Source organism: Nerophis ophidion, linkage group LG22 (genome assembly GCF_033978795.1).
Source record: "Nerophis ophidion isolate RoL-2023_Sa linkage group LG22, RoL_Noph_v1.0, whole genome shotgun sequence".
NCBI classification, from domain to species: Eukaryota; Metazoa; Chordata; class Actinopteri; order Syngnathiformes; family Syngnathidae; genus Nerophis; species Nerophis ophidion.
Genome location: NC_084632.1, coordinates 10078535 through 10096648, shown reverse-complemented (window position 1 = coordinate 10096648; position 18114 = coordinate 10078535). Strand labels below are relative to the sequence as shown.

General features: G+C 44.2%; 1 protein-coding gene across 2 annotated transcripts in view; it reads left to right on the top strand.

Annotated features, from left to right (window-relative positions):
• Nucleotides 1–18114, top strand: part of si:ch1073-396h14.1 (disintegrin and metalloproteinase domain-containing protein 10) — a 171681-nt gene that overhangs the window by 49661 nt on the left and 103906 nt on the right. For both annotated transcript variants that reach the window (XM_061883233.1, XM_061883234.1), the window contains exon 6: nucleotides 320–442. In XM_061883233.1, coding sequence (XP_061739217.1) covers nucleotides 320–442 — 123 coding nt within the window. The remainder of the gene's footprint in view (nucleotides 1–319; nucleotides 443–18114) is intronic.

Here is an 18114-nt window from a genome sequence, read left to right as displayed (position 1 = left end):
AGGCACTAATAAGACAAGCTAGTGCTGCTGTGCGTAAACTTATGTCCACCATGAACTTTATCTCCAGCTGCAGGAGAGATGTCAACAATGACTGTGGGGACATTTACCTATTGTTTACCAGGTGGGTGGGGGGCGTCGACAATAACTGTGGGGACATTTCTAACAAGACGGAGTTCATTTCCAGTCTGGGTACATTGTGAAACGGTGGAAGCAGACGTTGTTCCCATAGGGGCGGGTCTTCCTGTGCTTTCACAAGCGTGTATACACATACACACACACCCCCACTAACCCATGTGACCTTCCTCTGTGCATCCAATAGGAGGCGTCAGAGAGCCGCGGGCGGAGAATGCCGGAGGAGGCCAAGATCAGCTGCTTGCTGCACCTCACCACCGACCACCTCTACTTCAAGAAGTTTAAGTCGGTGAAGGCTGTCGTTGCTCAGGTGACCTTCACACACATGAACTCAGGCATACTTGCCAACCTTGAGACCTCCGATTTCGGGAGGGTGGGGGTGGGGCGTGGTTAAGAGGGGAGGAGTATATTTACGGCTAGAAAAGTGCAGATTGTATTTTAACCTATTTAAAACATGACATCAAAAATATATATTTATTGTGAGAATTAATTAAGATGATCAGTGTTTCCACAAAGATAAATATCATTAATTGTTAACAATAACATAGAGTTAAAGGTAAATTGAGCAAATTGGCTATTTCTGGCAATTTATTTAAGTGTGTATCAAACTGGTAGCCCTTCGCATTAATCAGTACCCAAGAAGTAGCTCTTGGTTTCAAAAAGGTTGGTGACCCCTGCCGTAGATGTTATTGTCACATATGCATGTACAGTAGATGGCAGTATTGTCCTGTTTAAGAGTGTCACAACATTGCTGTTTACGGCAGACAAACTGCTTTACGGTGGACGAAAACGTGACTGCTAGTGTTGTGTGTTGTTACTGCGGTGGGATCATTCTACAGCTAGGGCGGTTTAGCTGGGTTGGTAGAGTGGCCGTGCCAGCAACTTGAGGGTTGCAGGTTTGATTCTTGCTTCTGCCATCCTAGTCACTGCTGTTGTGTCCTTGGGTAAGACACTTTACCCACCTGCTTCCAGTGCCACCCACACTGGTTTGAATGTAACTTAGATATTGGGTTTCACTATGTAAAGCGCTTTGAGTCACTAGAGAAAAAGCGCTGTATAAATATAATTCACTTCACTTCACTATAACTGTTTATATTGTGGGAAAGCGGACGTGAAAACAGGCTGTCCTCACTCAGGTCCGCATGGAGCTGGAGGGGGCGTGGCCTCCAGCTCCGCCTGAATTTCGGGAGATTTTCGTGAGAAAATTTGACCCGGGAGGTTTTCGGGAGAGGCGCTGAATTTCGGGAGTCTCCCGAAAAATCTGGTTGGGTTGGCAAGTGTGTGCTCAGGTTACCTTCACACAGATGAACTCATAATAGTTGCTCATACATACTTGCCAACCTTGAGAACTCCGATTTCGGGAGATGGGGGGTGGGGAGTGGGGCGTGATTAGGGGTGGGGCGTGGTTAAGAGGGGAGGAGTATATTTACAGCTAGAAAAGTGCAGATTGGATTTTAACCTATTTAAAACATGACATCAAAAATATATATTTATTGTGAGAAATAATTGAGATGATCAGTGTTTCCACAAAGATAAATATCATTAATTATTAACAATAACATAGACTTAAAGGTAAATTGAGCAAGTTGGCTATTTCTGGCAATTTATTTATGTGTGTATCAAACTGGTAGCCCTTCGCATTAATCAGTACCCAAGAAGTAGCTCTTGGTTTCAAAAAGGTTGGTGACCCCTGCCGTAGATGTTATTGTCACATATGCATGTACAGTAGATGGCAGTATTGTCCTGTTTAAGAGTGTCACAACATTGCTGTTTACGGCAGACGAACTGCTTTACGGTAGACGAAAACGTGACTGCTGTTGTTGTGTGTTGTTACCGTGGTGGGAGGACGTTAATGAAACAATAAACCCACATAAGAAACCAAGAACTCACCCTGGATCATTCTACAGTTATAACTGTTTATATTGTGGGAAAGCGGATGTGAAAACAGGCTGTCCTCACTCAGGTCTGCATGGAGCTGGAGGGGGCGTGGCCTCCTGCTCCGCCTGAATTTTGGGAGATTTTTGTGAGAAAAATTGACCCGGGAGGTTTTCGGGAGAGGCGCTGAATTTCGGGAGTCTCCCGGAAAATCCGGGAGGGTTGGCAAGTGTGTGCTCAGGTTACCTTCACACAGATGAACTCATGATAGTTGCTCATCCATACTTGCCAACCTTGAGAACTCCGATTTCGGGAGGTGGGGGGTGTGGTCGGGAGTGGGGCGGGGGGCGTGATTAGGGGTGCGGCGTGGTTAAGAGGGGAGGAGTATATTTACAGCTAGAAAAGTGCAGATTGTATTTTGACCTATTTAAACATGACATCAAAAATATATATTTATTGTGAGAATTAATTCAGATGATCAGTGTTTCCACAAAGATAAATATCATTAATTGTTAACTATAACATAGAGTTAAAGGTAATTTGAGCAAATTGGCTATTTCTGGCAATTTATTTAAGTGTGTATCAAACTGGTAGCCCTTCGCATTAATCAGTACCCAAGAAGTAGCTCTTGGTTTCAAAAAGGTTGGTGACCCCTGCCGTAGATGTTATTGTCACATATGCATGTACAGTAGATGGCAGTATTGTCCTGTTTAAGAGTGTCAAAACATTGCTGTTTACGGCAGACAAACTGCTTTACGGTAGACGAAAACGTGACTGCTAGTGTTGTGTGTTGTTACCGCGATGGTAGGACGATAATGAAACAATAAACCCACATAAGAAACCAAGAACTCGCCCTGGATCATTCTACAGTTATAACTGTTTATATTGTGGGAAAGCGTACGTGAAAACAGGCTGTCCTCACTCGGGTCCGCATGGAGCTGGAGGGGGCGTGGCCTCCAACTCCGCCTGGATTTAGGGAGAGCAGACATTGTGCAGTAAGCGATCGTTATATTTTGTTTGCACATTTTGTTCAGCACTTAGAAATATTACTACGTCTTTCACTAAAGCTGCATCGCTTTAGCAGACAGCTTTTAAAGGCCTACTGAAATGAGATTTTCTTATTTAAGCGGGGATAGCAGGTCCATTCTCTGTGTCATACTTCATAATTTCGCGATTTTGCCATATTTTTGCTGAAAGGATTTAGTAGAGAACATCGACGATAAAGTTCGCAACTTTTGGTCGCTAATAAAAATGCCTTGCCTGCACCGGAAGTAGCAGACGATGTGTGTGTGACGTCACGGGTTGTGGAGCTCCTCATATCTGAACATTGTTTACAATCATGGCCACCAGCAGCGAGAGCGATTCGGGCCGAGAAAGTGACGATTTCCCCATTAATTTGAGCGAGAATGAAATATTTGTGGATGAGGATAGTGAGAGTAAAGGACTAGGAAAGAAGAAAAAAGACCAGGGCAGTGGGAGCAATTCAGATGTTATTAGACACATTTACTAGGATAATTCTGGAAAATCCCTTATCTGTTTATTGTGTTACTAGTGTTTTAGTGAGATTATATGGTCGTACCTGAAAGTCAGAGGGGTGTGGCCACGGGTGTGGTGACCGCCAGTGTTTCTGAAGGAAGCCACGTTTTTTCGACGAGGTTAGGCGAAGGCAGCCGTTGGGGCCGGGCTGAGCTTTTTTCCCCCCTCCTCCACGGTGGAAGCATCACACGTTCGGGGGTGGACGGTCGGCGGAGGCAAGAGAGTCCGCAGCTGCCTCTTTGACAGGTGCACAAGGAATGAAGCAAGCTCTGCTCATGTCTACGGTAAGAGCCGACTTATTACCACAATTTTCTCACCGAAACCTGCCGGTTGACATGTGGTAGGTTGACCGCTGTGTTCCATAGTAAAGCTTCACGTCATCTTTCGGGAATGTAAACAAGGAAACATCGGCCTACATCCCACCTACATCTTTCTTCGTTGACGTCTCCATTAATAATTGAACAAATTGCAAAAGATTCAGCAACACAGATGTCCAGAATACTGTGTAATTATGCGATTAAAGCAGGCGACTTATAGCTGGGATCGGGCTGGAACAAAATGCCCGCTACAATCCGTGACGTCACGCACACGCATCATCATATGCGTCATCATACCGCGACGTTTTCAACAGGATACTTTGCGCGAAATTTTAAATTGCAATTTAGTAAACTAAAAAGGCCGTATTGGCATGCGTTGCAATGTTAATATTTCATCATTGATATATAAACTATCAGACTGCGTGGTAGGTAGTAGCAGGTTTCAGTAGGCCTTTAAAACTTGTAGCTCATCCTCCTTATGTTCAGGCTCAAAAAGGTAAGGTTCCTGATCATCATTTGTCCCAAAGTTGTCGTCGTCTCTCATCAAGTCTGCCGGGAATGGTAAAAAGTGAACTTTGTGATGCGTCTGTGAATCTTCAAGACTTCAAATGAGCTCCATACAGTAGGTGAAGATGACATGTTGTGAATGTGCCTGTTTTCACACCACATACATGCTCACAATGATGGAGGCTTTTGGATGTTTAATAGTCAGAGTGGAGCGACTCCAATTGGCTCCTTTGTTAGCTGACTTTTGTTAGCCTTTATTTACAATTTCCATCCGTCCATCCGATTTTTACCGCTTATTCCCTTTGGGCTCGCGGGGGGCGCTGGTGCATATCTCAGCTACAATCGGGCGGAAGGCGGGGTACACCCTGGACAAGTCGTCACCTCATCGCAGGGCCTATTTAGAATGCCTTAAAAAAGAAAGAGATGTGTGCAGGTCTCAAGTAAGGATTGTCAGCGATAGTGCAGTCCCCGTTAAATGAAGTATGTTCACTGTTAAAGGGGAACATTATCACAATTTCAGAAGGGTTAAAACCAATAAAAATCAGTTCCCAGTGGCGTATTTTATTTTTCCAAGTTTTTTTCAAAATTTTACCCATCACGCAATATCCCGAAAAAAAGCTTCAAAGTGCCTGATTTTCACCATCGCTATATCCAGCCGTCCATTTTCCTGTGACGTCACTGCGTGATGCCAATACAAACAAACATGGCGGATAGAACAGAAAGGTATAGCGACATTAGGTCGGATTCAGACTCGGATTTCAGCGGCTTAAGCGATTCAACAGATTATGCATGTATTTCAACGGATGGTTGGAGTGTGGAGGCAGATATCGAAGACGAAATTGAAGAAGAAACTGAAGCTATTGAGCCATATCACGACAGACAGCGGCAACGAGGACAAATTCAGCGATCGCTTTTTAACCAACGATTGCATCTTTTGACCACTGGTGCAACTTGAATCCGTCGATTGGTATGTGTTTGTTTGGCATTAAATGTGGGTGGAGGGAAAGGCTGGATGCAAATATAGCTACAAATGAGGCATAATGATGCAATATGTACATACAGCTAGCCTAAATAGCATGTTAGCATCGATTAACTTGCAGTCATGCCGTGACCAAATATGTCTGATTAGCACATAAGTCAATAACATCAACAAAACTCACCTTTGTGATTTCGTTGACTTTATCGTTGGAAATGCATCTGCTTTGAGTGTCGCAGGATATCCACACATTTTTGCCATCTCTGTCGAAGCATAGCTGTCGTCCGTAAAGTGTGCAGAGGGACTTTCGCATCTTTTAACCACTGGTACAACTTGAATCCGTCTGGTATGTGTTTGTTTGGCATTAAATGTGGGTGGAGGGAAAGGCTGGATGCAAATATAGCTACAAATGAAGCATAATGATGCAATATGTACATACAGCTAGCCTAGATAGCATGTTAGCATCGATTAGCTTGCCGTGACAATTGATATGTCTGATTAGCACACTCCACGTAAGTCAACTTGAATCCGTCTCTGTTGGTGTTGTTACACCCTCCGACAACACACCGAGGAGGCATAATGTCTCCAAGGTACGGAAAACGGTCGAAAAAAACGGAAAATAACAGAGCTGATTTGACTTGGTGTGTGTAATGTGTTTGAGAAAATGGCGGACTGCTTCCTGTTGTGACGTCACGGGTGAAAGGTCATTGCTCCGACAGTGAACAATTGAAAGGCGTTTCAATCGCCGAATTCACCCTTTTAGAGTTCGGAAATCGGTTAAAAAAACATATGGTCTTTTTTCTGCAACATCAAGGTATATATTGACGCTTACATAGGTCTGCTGATAATGTTCCCCTTTAAGTATTGTACTTTGCAGTGTTGTATATTACTTTATTTACTCTTCTAAAATATGGATGGAATATTGAAAACTAATTATACAGGAAGATCTTATTTACTTTTGCACGACACAAGAGACCCATTTTGAAGCAGTTCCTTTTCACTTGACCTGCACTTGTACTTGACTAGGTGGTAATGTCCATGTTCTGGTCAATATTTGACATCTCTGCTGGTTAATGGTCCACAAAGCAGTCACAGTGAAATGGTCTCAGTCCTCTCTCTTGGTGATAATGGGGTTCACACTGGAAAAAAGGAAGCAGACTATCGGAGCAGCAGTTTTGTTAAGCGTGTGAACAGCACCTAAATCCGGGGTGTCAAACTGAGGGCCACATCGCTGGTATGACTTGTACACCTTGGAACAGTCAATCACTAATCAATATAAATCTATAACCGGTTGCCTCATGATATTATCACACAAAGCATTTGATATTATATATATATATATATATATATATATATATATATTTATATGTATCATGTATATTAATTTAATTCTTCATTTTAGCTTCTGTTTTTTCGACAAAGAATATTTGTGAAATCTTTCTTCAAACTTATTATGATTAAAATTTAAAAATATTATTATGGCAAATCTAGAAAATCTTTAGAATCAAATCTAAATCGTATTTCTGTCTTTTGAATTCTTTTAAAATTTTTGTTCTGGAAAATCTAGAAGAAATAATGATTTGTCTTTGTTAGAAATATAGCTTGGTCCAATTTGTTATATATTCTAACAAAGTGCAGATTGGATTTTAACCTATTTAAAACACGTCATCAAAATTCTAAAATGAATCTTAATCAGGAAAAATTACTAATGATGTTCCATAAATTCTTTTTTAAAAATGTTTCAAAAAGATTTGAATTAGTTAGTTTTTTGTCTTCTTTTTTACGGTTGAATTTTGAATTTTAAAGTCGAAATGGAAGATAAACTATGTTTCAAAATAAAAAAAATATTTTTTCCCTGTTTACTCTTTTTTTAAACCATTCAATTAAGTGTCTTTTTCATAATTTATTCTCTACCAAAAAAACCTTCCGTAAAAGGAAAAAAAATGTATGACGGAATGACAAACAGAAATACCCATTTATATATATATATATATATATATATATATATATATATATATATATATATATCCGGAGGAGGCCATCCGACACGTACGTAGGATTAACCGAAGGAGCGTTCAAAACAAGATGGAATAATCACAACGCCTCCTTTAGAAACCAGACTTTGCGGAATTCTACAGAACTCAGCAAATACATTTGGAACCTCAAAGACAATAATGTTGAATATTCAATAACATGGCAAATTCTTGCATCCAGCACACCTTACAACAGTGGTAATAAAAGATGCAACCTATGCTTAAAAGACAAACTGTTTATTATATATCATCCAGATCTATCATCCAGATCTATCATCCCTCAACAAGCGCAGTGAAATCATTTCAACATGCCGCCACAGACGGAAACACCCCCTAGGTAACACATGAGCCAATCACCACGCCCCTACGCCACCTGTACCCACCCACTCTGTGCCCTATATAAACCATTGTATGTGAATGCTTCCATTAAAATCTCCTGATGATTGAGGGAACCCCTCATGAAACAGTTCTGTAGAGATGAAGTAGTCTTGTGATTTTTCCCACACCTACATATTGCGCTCTACCACGGTATCGAGCACTATTCTCTGGATAATCCAATCAAGACATATATATATATATATATTAAAGGTAAATTGAGCAAATTGGCTATTTCTGGCATTTTTTTTAAGTGTGTATCAAACTGGTAGCCCTTCACATTAATCAGTACCCAAGAAGTAGCACTTGGTTTCAAAAAGGTTGGTGACCCCTGCTTTAACGTATGCAGCACGTGCACTTTGGAGACAGGTGGACTTGATATACTTAATTGATGCATATTATTTGCAGGCCATGGAAAATGATGGTGTGGGCCTGGTCTGGGGTCTGGCCCCCAGGCCTGGTGTTTGACACCTGCGCCCTGAATCAGCCTGGAATCAGGTCAGGTGCACATTGGCAGCTCACGCAGAAAGCTGTCATATCTGGACCGTGCTGACTTGTGGGGAGTTGTTGTTGTCAGCGACAGAAAGCCAAGCGGCTTCATTATCGGACTTCAGCTTGTTGATGGCTTCCATTGACCTTCTCTACATTCTTTCCACACACGCTTGTTGTCGGCTGCCAGAGCCGCAAGGTGGATTATGGAAACACGCCATGCCAGGACATGTAACGAGACACCGGACTGTTGGCCATCACTTGCTGACCTCGTTTTCCCGTCTCTCGTGTCCAAGCTGTCAATATTTACCGTCAAAGGAAAATGTTCCCCCACTGCTTGCTCAACATGGTGTGTCCATCACGTGACTGCTCTTCACCTGCCTCGCTAACTCCGCTCTACAATCTACAACCCCAGGTCAGACGACAAAACATGTCTTTGCCTTTTCTGTGCATTACAAAGAGTAAGAAACAGCTAGCACAAGGCAGCTACAAATGCAGGTGATAGGGAGTCTGTTACGTGCGACGGGAAGGAGACCACGCCACTTCAATAGGTTCAAGGGCCTACTGAAATGGGATTTTCTTTATCAAACGGGGATAGCAGGTCCATTCTATGTGTTATACTTGATCAATTCGCGATTTTGCCATGTTTTTGCTGAAAGGATTTAGTAGAGAACATCGATGATAAAGTTTGCAACTTTTGGTCGCTAATAAAAAAAAGCCTTGCCTGTACCGGAAGTAGCAGACGATGTGCGCGTGACGTCACGGGTTGTGGAGCTCCTCACATTGTTTACAATCATGGCCACCAGCAGCCAGAGCGATTCGGACCGAGAAAGCGACGATTCCCCCATTAATTTGAGCGAGGATGAAAGATTTGTGGATGAGGAAAGTGAGAGTGAAGGACTAGAAAGAAGATAAAAAAAGACAAGGGCAATTGGAGCAATTCAGATGTTATTAGACACATTTACTAGGATAACTCTGGAAAATCCCTTATCTGCTTATTGTGTTACTAGTGTTTTAGTTGGATTATATGGTCGTACCTGAAAGTCGGAGGGCTGTGGCCACGGGTGTGGTGACCGCCAGTGTCTCCGTGGGAAGCCATGTTTCTCGACGAGGCAAGGCAGCCGGGCTGAAATATTTTTTTTTCCCCCTCCTCCATGGTGTAAGCATCCGACGGTCGAGGGCGGTTGTTGGGAGGAGGCAAGAGAGTCCGCAGCTGCAGGAAGAACGACGCAAACTCTCCGCTCATGTCTACGGTAAGAGCCGACTTATTGCCACCATTTTCTCACCGAAACCTGCCGGTTGACATGTGGTAGGGAACCATGTTCGCTTGACCGCTCTGTTCCATAGTAAAGCTTCACCGTCAGCTTTCGGGAATGTAAACAAGGACACAAGTAAACACCGGCTGTTTGTGTGTTGCTAAAGGCGGCCGCAATACAACGCTTCCCACCTACATCTTTCTTTTTTGACGTCTCCATTATTAATTGAACAAATTGCAAAAGATTCAGCAACACAGATGTCCAGAATACTGTGTAATTATGCGATTAAAGCAGACGACTTGTAGCTGGGATCGGTGCTTGATCAAAATGTCCGCTACAATCCGTGACGTCATGCGCACGTGTCATCATACTGCGACGTTTGCAACAGGATACTTCGCGCGGTTTCAGTAGGCCTTTAAGGCCACTACTACCCATCACGCAGTCTGATAGTTTATACATCAAATATGAAATATTAACATTGCAACACATGCCAATACAGCCTTTTTAGTTTACTAAATTACGATTTTAAAATTCCCGCGGAGTTTCTTGTTGAAAACGTCGCGGAAAGATGACGCGTATGATGACGTGTGTTTGTGACGTTATTGGTTGGAGGAGAAATATTAGCCCAGCACCACTAGCGGCTAAAAGTCGTCTGCTTTAACCACATAATTACACAGTATTTTGGACATCTGTGTTGCTGAATCTTTTGCAATTTGTTCAATTAATAATGGAGACTATAAAGAACAATGTTGTTGGTGGAAAGCGGTGTATTGCAGCTGCCTTTAGCACCGAGACACAGCCTGTGTTTCTTTCTTGTGAAGCTTTAACACAGAGCGGTCAAGTGAACATGTTTCTCTACGTCAACCAGCATGTTTTTGGATGGGAAAATTGTGATATATATCTTACTGGAGACGTCAGTGGATTATGCGTCCTCCTGCAGTAGCTGTCAAAAAAGCAAGTTGTGAGCTTGGCTCCTCGGCTTCTCTCTGAGACACTGGCGTGTTCACCGCAGCCATCCGACTTTGAGGTATGTCTTTACAATCTCACTAAAACACTATTAAAACAATAAGCAGATAAGGCATCTTACAGAATTATACATGCATGGAGTGTTGTTCCATTGGGACTATTGTTGACACCGCGTTTGTTCCCAGGTGACTTCAAACATATTTGTTCCCAGGATGCTTACATGCATGGAGTGTTGTTCCATTGGGACTATTGTTGACATCATGTTTGTTCCCAGGTGATTTCAAACATGTTTGTTCCCAGGTGACTTCAAAGATGTTTGTTCCCAGGTGGCTTCATACATGTTGTTCCCAGGTGGCTTCATACATGCATGGAGTATTGTGACTATTGTTGACATCATGTTTGTTCCCAGGTGACTTCAAACATGTTGGTTCCCAGGTGACTTCATACATGTTGTTCCCAGGTGGTTTCATATATGTTGTTCCCAGGTGACTTCATACATGTTGTTCCCAGGTGGTTTCATATATGTTGTTCCCAGGTGGCTTCATACATGTTGTTCCCAGGTGGCTTCATACATGCATGGAGTGTTGTTCCATTGTGACTATTGTTGACATCATGTTTGCAAACCGAACTCCCTGGGCAACCAGTGACTTCCAGGAAAGTCTGGATGACAATCGAGAAAGGTCGGTGACGCTGGAGAGACAGCTGACCTCCAGGAAAGACTGGCGGGGTACCAAGGGCCAGCAAATCCTGTTGCAGCACTCGCAAGAGGGCACCAAGCAAGCTACAGAACGTACAAATAAGCAATACCCCCAGAGTCTCCCGAAAGGGCGGGAGGATGAGAGACTCGCTAGGACAGATTCAACGGCAACGACAAGGACAGTGACACGGACACAGAGAAGGCTCAAACAAACCACCTTGACTAGAGAGGCATTGGAAGTGAAATGCAATTGCGGAAAGATCTGCAAAGGTGCGAGAGGGCTCAAAACACACTAGAGCGAGGACAAGGCCAAGTGTGGACAGGGACGGACACAGGCACACAACTCAGACGAACAGTCTGGTGAGACGCAGGAGAACCCTAGGCAGGAAGCAAACCATAGTCCCAGAGATCTCTGTGCTTGCAATCCCCCAAAAGCCCACAAGGACAACCTCAAATGCCATCCCAGAAAGCCCACCCCAGCCAACGAAGGAAAGAATCAAGAGGCTTAAGATGAGTGAGACCAAGAAGTGGTCCATGCTCGATGACAGTGGAAGTCGGTTGTCGAGGATTCCCTGCGCAATCTGTGTGGAATATGATGACTAAAGTCGGATTGAGAGGTCACTTGAGAAAAACAGCCGTTCGTAGGCTGGGAGAAGCGGCGGAGAGGGCCTCCTGTTGGCTCTGGCATAAAAGAGAGGACAATAGCTGGAAGCCTGGATGAGAGGAACAGTGACCTGGCCAATCACTGCTCACCCACCAACCGGAGAGTGTTGTGGTTAAGGGTCAAAACACTCTGTGAACGTTGGGGACCATCTGATGACCTCTTGTCCAGGCCGAAGCTTTATTTATTAGAAATGGATTATAATAGCATCTTTGATGTATTTGCAAACATGGAGTGTTGTTCCATTGTGACTATTGTTGACATCATGTTTGTTCCCAGGTGACTGCATAAATGTTTGTTCCCAGGTGACTTCATACATGTTTGTTCCCAGGTAGCTTCATACATGTTTGTTCCCAGGTGGCTTCATACATGTTTGTTCCCAGGTGGCTTCATACATGTTTGTTCCCAGGTGGCTTCATACATGTTGTTCCCAGGTGGCTTCATACATGTTCCCAGGTGACTTCATACATGTTGTTCCCAGGTGGCTTCATACATGTTGTTCCCAGGTGGCTTCATACATGTTGTTCCCAGGTGGCTTCATACATGTTGTTCCCAGGTGGCTTCATACATGTTGTTCCCAGGTGGCTTCATACATGTTCCCAGGTGACTTCATACATGTTGTTCCCAGGTGGCTTCATACATGTTGTTCCCAGGTGGCTTCATACATGTTGTTCCCAGGTGGCTTCATACATGTTGTTCCCAGGTGGCTTCATACATGTTGTTCCCAGGTGGCTTCATACATGTTCCCAGGTGACTTCATACATGTTGTTCCCAGGTGGCTTCATACATGTTGTTCCCAGGTGGCTTCATACATGTTGTTCCCAGGTGTCTTCATACATGTTGTTCCCAGGTGGCTTCATACATGTTGTTCCCAGGTGGCTTCATACATGTTGTTCCCAGGTGGCTTCAAACATGTTGTTCCCAGGTGGCTTCAAACATGTTGTTCCCAGGTGACTTCATACATGTTGTTCCCAGGTGGCTTCATACATGTTGTTCCCAGGTGGCTTCATACATGTTCCCAGGTGGCTTCATACATGTTCCCAGGTGACTTCATACATGTTGTTCCCAGGTGGCTTCATACATTTTGTTCCCAGGTGGCTTCATACATGTTGTTCCCAGGTGGCTTCATACATGTTGTTCCCAGGTGGCTTCATACATGTTGTTCCCAGGTGGCTTCATACATGTTGTTCCCAGGTGGCTTCATACATGTTGTTCCCAGGTGACTTCAAACATGTTGTTCCCAGGTGGCTTCATACATGTTCCCAGGTGGCTTCATACATGTTGTTCCCAGGTGGCTTCATACATGTTGTTCCCAGGTGGCTTCATACATGTTGTTCCCAGGTGGCTTCATACATGTTCCCAGGTGGCTTCATACATGTTGTTCCCAGGTGGCTTCATACATGTTGTTCCCAGGTGACTTCATACATGTTGTTCCCAGGTGACTTCATACATGTTGTTCCCAGGTGGCTTCATACATGTTGTTCCCAGGTGGCTTCATACATGTTGTTCCCAAGTGGCTTCATACATGTTGTTCCCAGGTGGCTTCAAACATGTTGTTCCCAGGTGGCTTCATACATGTTGTTCCCAGGTGGCTTCATACATGTTGTTCCCAGGTGGCTTCATACATGTTGTTCCCAGGTGGCTTCATACATGTTGTTCCCACGTGGCTTCATACATGTTGTTCCCAGGTGGCTTCAAACATGTTGTTCCCAGGTGGCTTCATACATGTTGTTCCCAGGTGGCTTCATACATGTTGTTCCCAGGTGGCTTCATACATGTTGTTCCCAGGTGGCTTCATACATGTTGTTCCCAGGTGGCTTCAAACATGTTGTTCCCAGGTGGCTTCATACATGTTGTTCCCAGGTGGCTTCATACATGTTGTTCCCAGGTGGCTTCATACATGTTGTTCCCAGGTGGCTTCAAACATGTTGTTCCCAGGTGGCTTCATACATGTTGTTCCCAGGTGGCTTCATACATGTTGTTCCCAGGTGGCTTCATACATGTTGTTCCCAGGTGGCTTCATACATGTTCCCAGGTGACTTCATACATGTTGTTCCCAGGTGACTTCATACATGTTGTTCCCAGGTGACTTCATACATGTTGTTCCCAGGTGGCTTCATACATGTTCCCAGGTGACTTCATACATGTTGTTCCCAAGTGGCTTCATACATGTTGTTCCCAGGTGACTTCAAACATGTTGTTCCCAGGTGGCTTCATACATGTTCCCAGGTGATTTCATACATGTTGTTCCCAGGTGGCTTCATACATGTTGTTCCCAGGTGGCTTCATACATGTTGTTCCCAGGTGGCTTCATACATGTTGTTCCCAGGTGGCTTCATACATGTTCCCAGGTGACTTCATACATGTTGTTCCCAGGTGGCTTCATACATGTTGTTCCCAGGTGGCTTCATACATGTTGTTCCCAGGTGGCTTCATACATGTTGTTCCCAGGTGGCTTCATACATGTTGTTCCCAGGTGACTTCATACATGTTTGCTCCCAGGTGGCTTCATACATGTTGTTCTCAGGCAAACATGTTGTTCCCAGGTGGCTTCATACATTTTTGTTCCCAGGTGGCTTCAAACATGTTGTTCCCAGGTGGCTTCAAACATGTTGTTCCCAGGTGGCTTCATACATTTTTGTTCCCAGGTGGCTTCAAACATGTTGTTCCCAGGTGGCTTCAAACATGTTGTTCCCAGGTGGCTTCATACATGTTTGTTCCCAGGTGGCTTCATACATGTTTGTTCCCAGGTGGCTTCATACATGTTGTTCTAAGGCAAACATGTTGTTCCCAGATGGCTTCATACATTTTTGTTCCCAGGTGGCTTCATACATGTTGTTCCCAAGTTATTTCATACATGTTTGTTCCCAGGTGGCTTCATACATGTTGTTCTCAGGCAAACATGTTGTTCCCAGGTGGCTTCATACATTTTTGTTCCCAGGTGGCTTCAAACATGTTGTTCCCAGGTGGCTTCAAAAAAATGTTGTTCCCAGGTGGCTTCATACATGTTTGTTCCCAGGTGGCTTCCTACTTGTTTGTTCCCAGGTGGCTTCATACATGTTGTTCCCAAGTGGCTTCAAACATGTTGTTCCCAGGTGGCTTCATACATGTTGTTCCCAGGTGACTTCATACATGTTTGTTCCCAGGTGGCTTCATACATGTTGTTCCCAGGTGGCTTCATACATGTTGTTCCCAGGTGGCTTCAAACATGTTGTTCCCAGGTGGCTTCATACATGTTGTTCCCAGGTGGCTTCATACATGTTGTTCCCAGGTGGCTTCATACATGTTCCCAGGTGACTTCATACATGTTGTTCCCAGGTGGCTTCATACATGTTGTTCCCAGGTGACTTCATACATGTTGTTCCCAGGTGGCTTCATACATGTTGTTCCCAGGTGACTTCATACATGTTGTTCCCAGGTGGCTTCATACATGTTGTTCCCAGGTGGCTTCATACATGTTGTTCCCAGGTGGCTTCATACATGTTGTTCCCAGGTGGCTTCATACATGTTGTTCCCAGGTGGCTTCATACATGTTGTTCCCAGGTGGCTTCATACATGTTGTTCCCAGGTGGCTTCAAACATGTTGTTCCCAGGTGGCTTCAAACATGTTGTTCCCAGGTGACTTCATACATGTTGTTCCCAGGTGGCTTCATACATGTTGTTCCCAGGTGGCTTCATACATGTTCCCAGGTGACTTCATACATGTTGTTCCCAGGTGACTTCATACATGTTGTTCCCAGGTGACTTCATACATGTTTGTTCCCAGGTGACTTCATACATGTTTGCTCCCAGGTGGCTTCATACATGTTGTTCTCAGGCAAACATGTTGTTCCCAGGTGGCTTCATACATTTTTGTTCCCAGGTGGCTTCATACATTTTTGTTCCCAGGTGGCTTCATACATTTTTGTTCCCAGGTGGCTTCATACATGTTGTTCCCAGGTGGCTTCAAACATGTTGTTCCCAGGTGGCTTCAAACATGTTGTTCCCAGGTGGCTTCAAACATGTTGTTCCCAGGTGGCTTCAAACATGTTGTTCCCAGGTGGCTTCATACATTTTGGTTCCCAGGTGGCTTCAAACATGTTGTTCCCAGGTGGCTTCAAACATGTTGTTCCCAGGTGGCTTCATACATGTTTGTTCCCAGGTGGCTTCATACATGTTTGTTCCCAGGTGGCTTCATACATGTTTGTTCCCAGGTGACTTCATACATGTTTGTTCCCAGGTGGCTTCATACATGTTTGTTCCCAGGTGGCTTCATACATGTTGTTCTCAGGAAAACATGTTGTTCCCAGGTGGCTTCATACATGTTGTTCCCAGGTGGCTTCAAACATGTTGTCCCCAGGTGACTTCATACATGTTTGTTCCCAGGTGGCTTCATACATGTTGTTCTCAGGTGGCTTCATACATGTTTGTTCCCAGGTGACTTCATACATGTTTGTTCCCAGGTGGCTTCATACATGTTTGTTCCCAGTTGGCTTCAAACATGTTGTCCCCAGGTGGCTTCATACATGTTGTTCTCAGGAAAACATGTTGTTCCCAGGTGGCTTCAAACATGTTGTTCCCAGGTGACTTCATACATGTTTGTTCCCAGGTGGCTTCAAACATGTTGTTCCCAGGTGACTTCATACATGTTTGTTCCCAGGTGGCTTCATACATGTTTGTTCCCAGGTGACTTCATACATGTTTGTTCCCAGGTGGCTTCATACATTTTTGTTCCCAGGTGGCTTCATACATTTTTGTTCCCAGGTGGCTTCATACATTTTTGTTCCCAGGTGGCTTCAAACATGTTGTTCCCAGGTGGCTTCAAACATGTTGTTCCCAGGTGGCTTCATACATTTTGGTTCCCAGGTGGCTTCAAACATGTTGTTCCCAGGTGGCTTCAAACATGTTGTTCCCAGGTGGCTTCAAACATGTTGTTCCCAGGTGGCTTCAAACATGTTGTTCCCAGGTGGCTTCATACATTTTGGTTCCCAGGTGGCTTCAAACATGTTGTTCCCAGGTGGCTTCAAACATGTTGTTCCCAGGTGGCTTCATACATGTTTGTTCCCAGGTGGCTTCATACATGTTTGTTCCCAGGTGGCTTCATACATGTTTGTTCCCAGGTGACTTCATACATGTTTGTTCCCAGGTGGCTTCATACATGTTTGTTCCCAGGTGGCTTCATACATGTTGTTCTCAGGAAAACATGTTGTTCCCAGGTGGCTTCATACATGTTGTTCCCAGGTGGCTTCAAACATGTTGTCCCCAGGTGACTTCATACATGTTTGTTCCCAGGTGGCTTCATACATGTTGTTCTCAGGTGGCTTCATACATGTTTGTTCCCAGGTGACTTCATACATGTTTGTTCCCAGGTGGCTTCATACATGTTTGTTCCCAGTTGGCTTCAAACATGTTGTCCCCAGGTGGCTTCATACATGTTGTTCTCAGGTGGCTTCATACATGTTTGTTCCCAGGTGACTTCATACATGTTTGTTCCCAGGTGGCTTCAAACATGTTGTTCCCAGGTGGCTTCATACATTTTTGTTCCCAGGTGGCTTCAAACATGTTGTTCCCAGGTGGCTTCAAACATGTTGTTCCCAGGTGGCTTCATACATGTTTGTTCCCAGGTGGCTTCATACATGTTGTTCTAAGGCAAACATGTTGTTCCCAGGTGGCTTCAAACATGTTGTTCCCAGGTGGCTTCATACATGTTTGTTCCCAGGTGGCTTCATACATGTTGTTCTAAGGCAAACATGTTGTTCCCAGGTGGCTTCAAACATGTTGTTCCCAGGTGGCTTCAAACATGTTGTTCCCAGGTGGCTTCATACATGTTTGTTCCCAGGTGGCTTCATACATGTTGTTCTAAGGCAAACATGTTGTTCCCAGATGGCTTCATACATTTTTGTTCCCAGGTGGCTTCATACATGTTATTCCCAAGTGATTTCATACATGTTTGTTCCCAGGTGGCTTCATACATGTTGTTCTCAGGCAAACATGTTGTTCCCAGGTGGCTTCATACATTTTTGTTCCCAGGTGGCTTCAAACATGTTGTTCCCAGGTGGCTTCAAAAAAATGTTGTTCCCAGGTGGCTTCATACATGTTTGTTCCCAGGTGACTTCATACATGTTTGTTCCCAGGTGACTTCATACATGTTTGCTCCCAGGTGGCTTCATACATGTTGTTCTCAGGAAAACATGTTGTTCCCAGGTGGCTTCATACATGTTGTTCCCAGGTGGCTTCAAACATGTTGTCCCCAGGTGACTTCATACATGTTTGTTCCCAGGTGGCTTCATACATGTTGTTCTCAGGTGGCTTCAT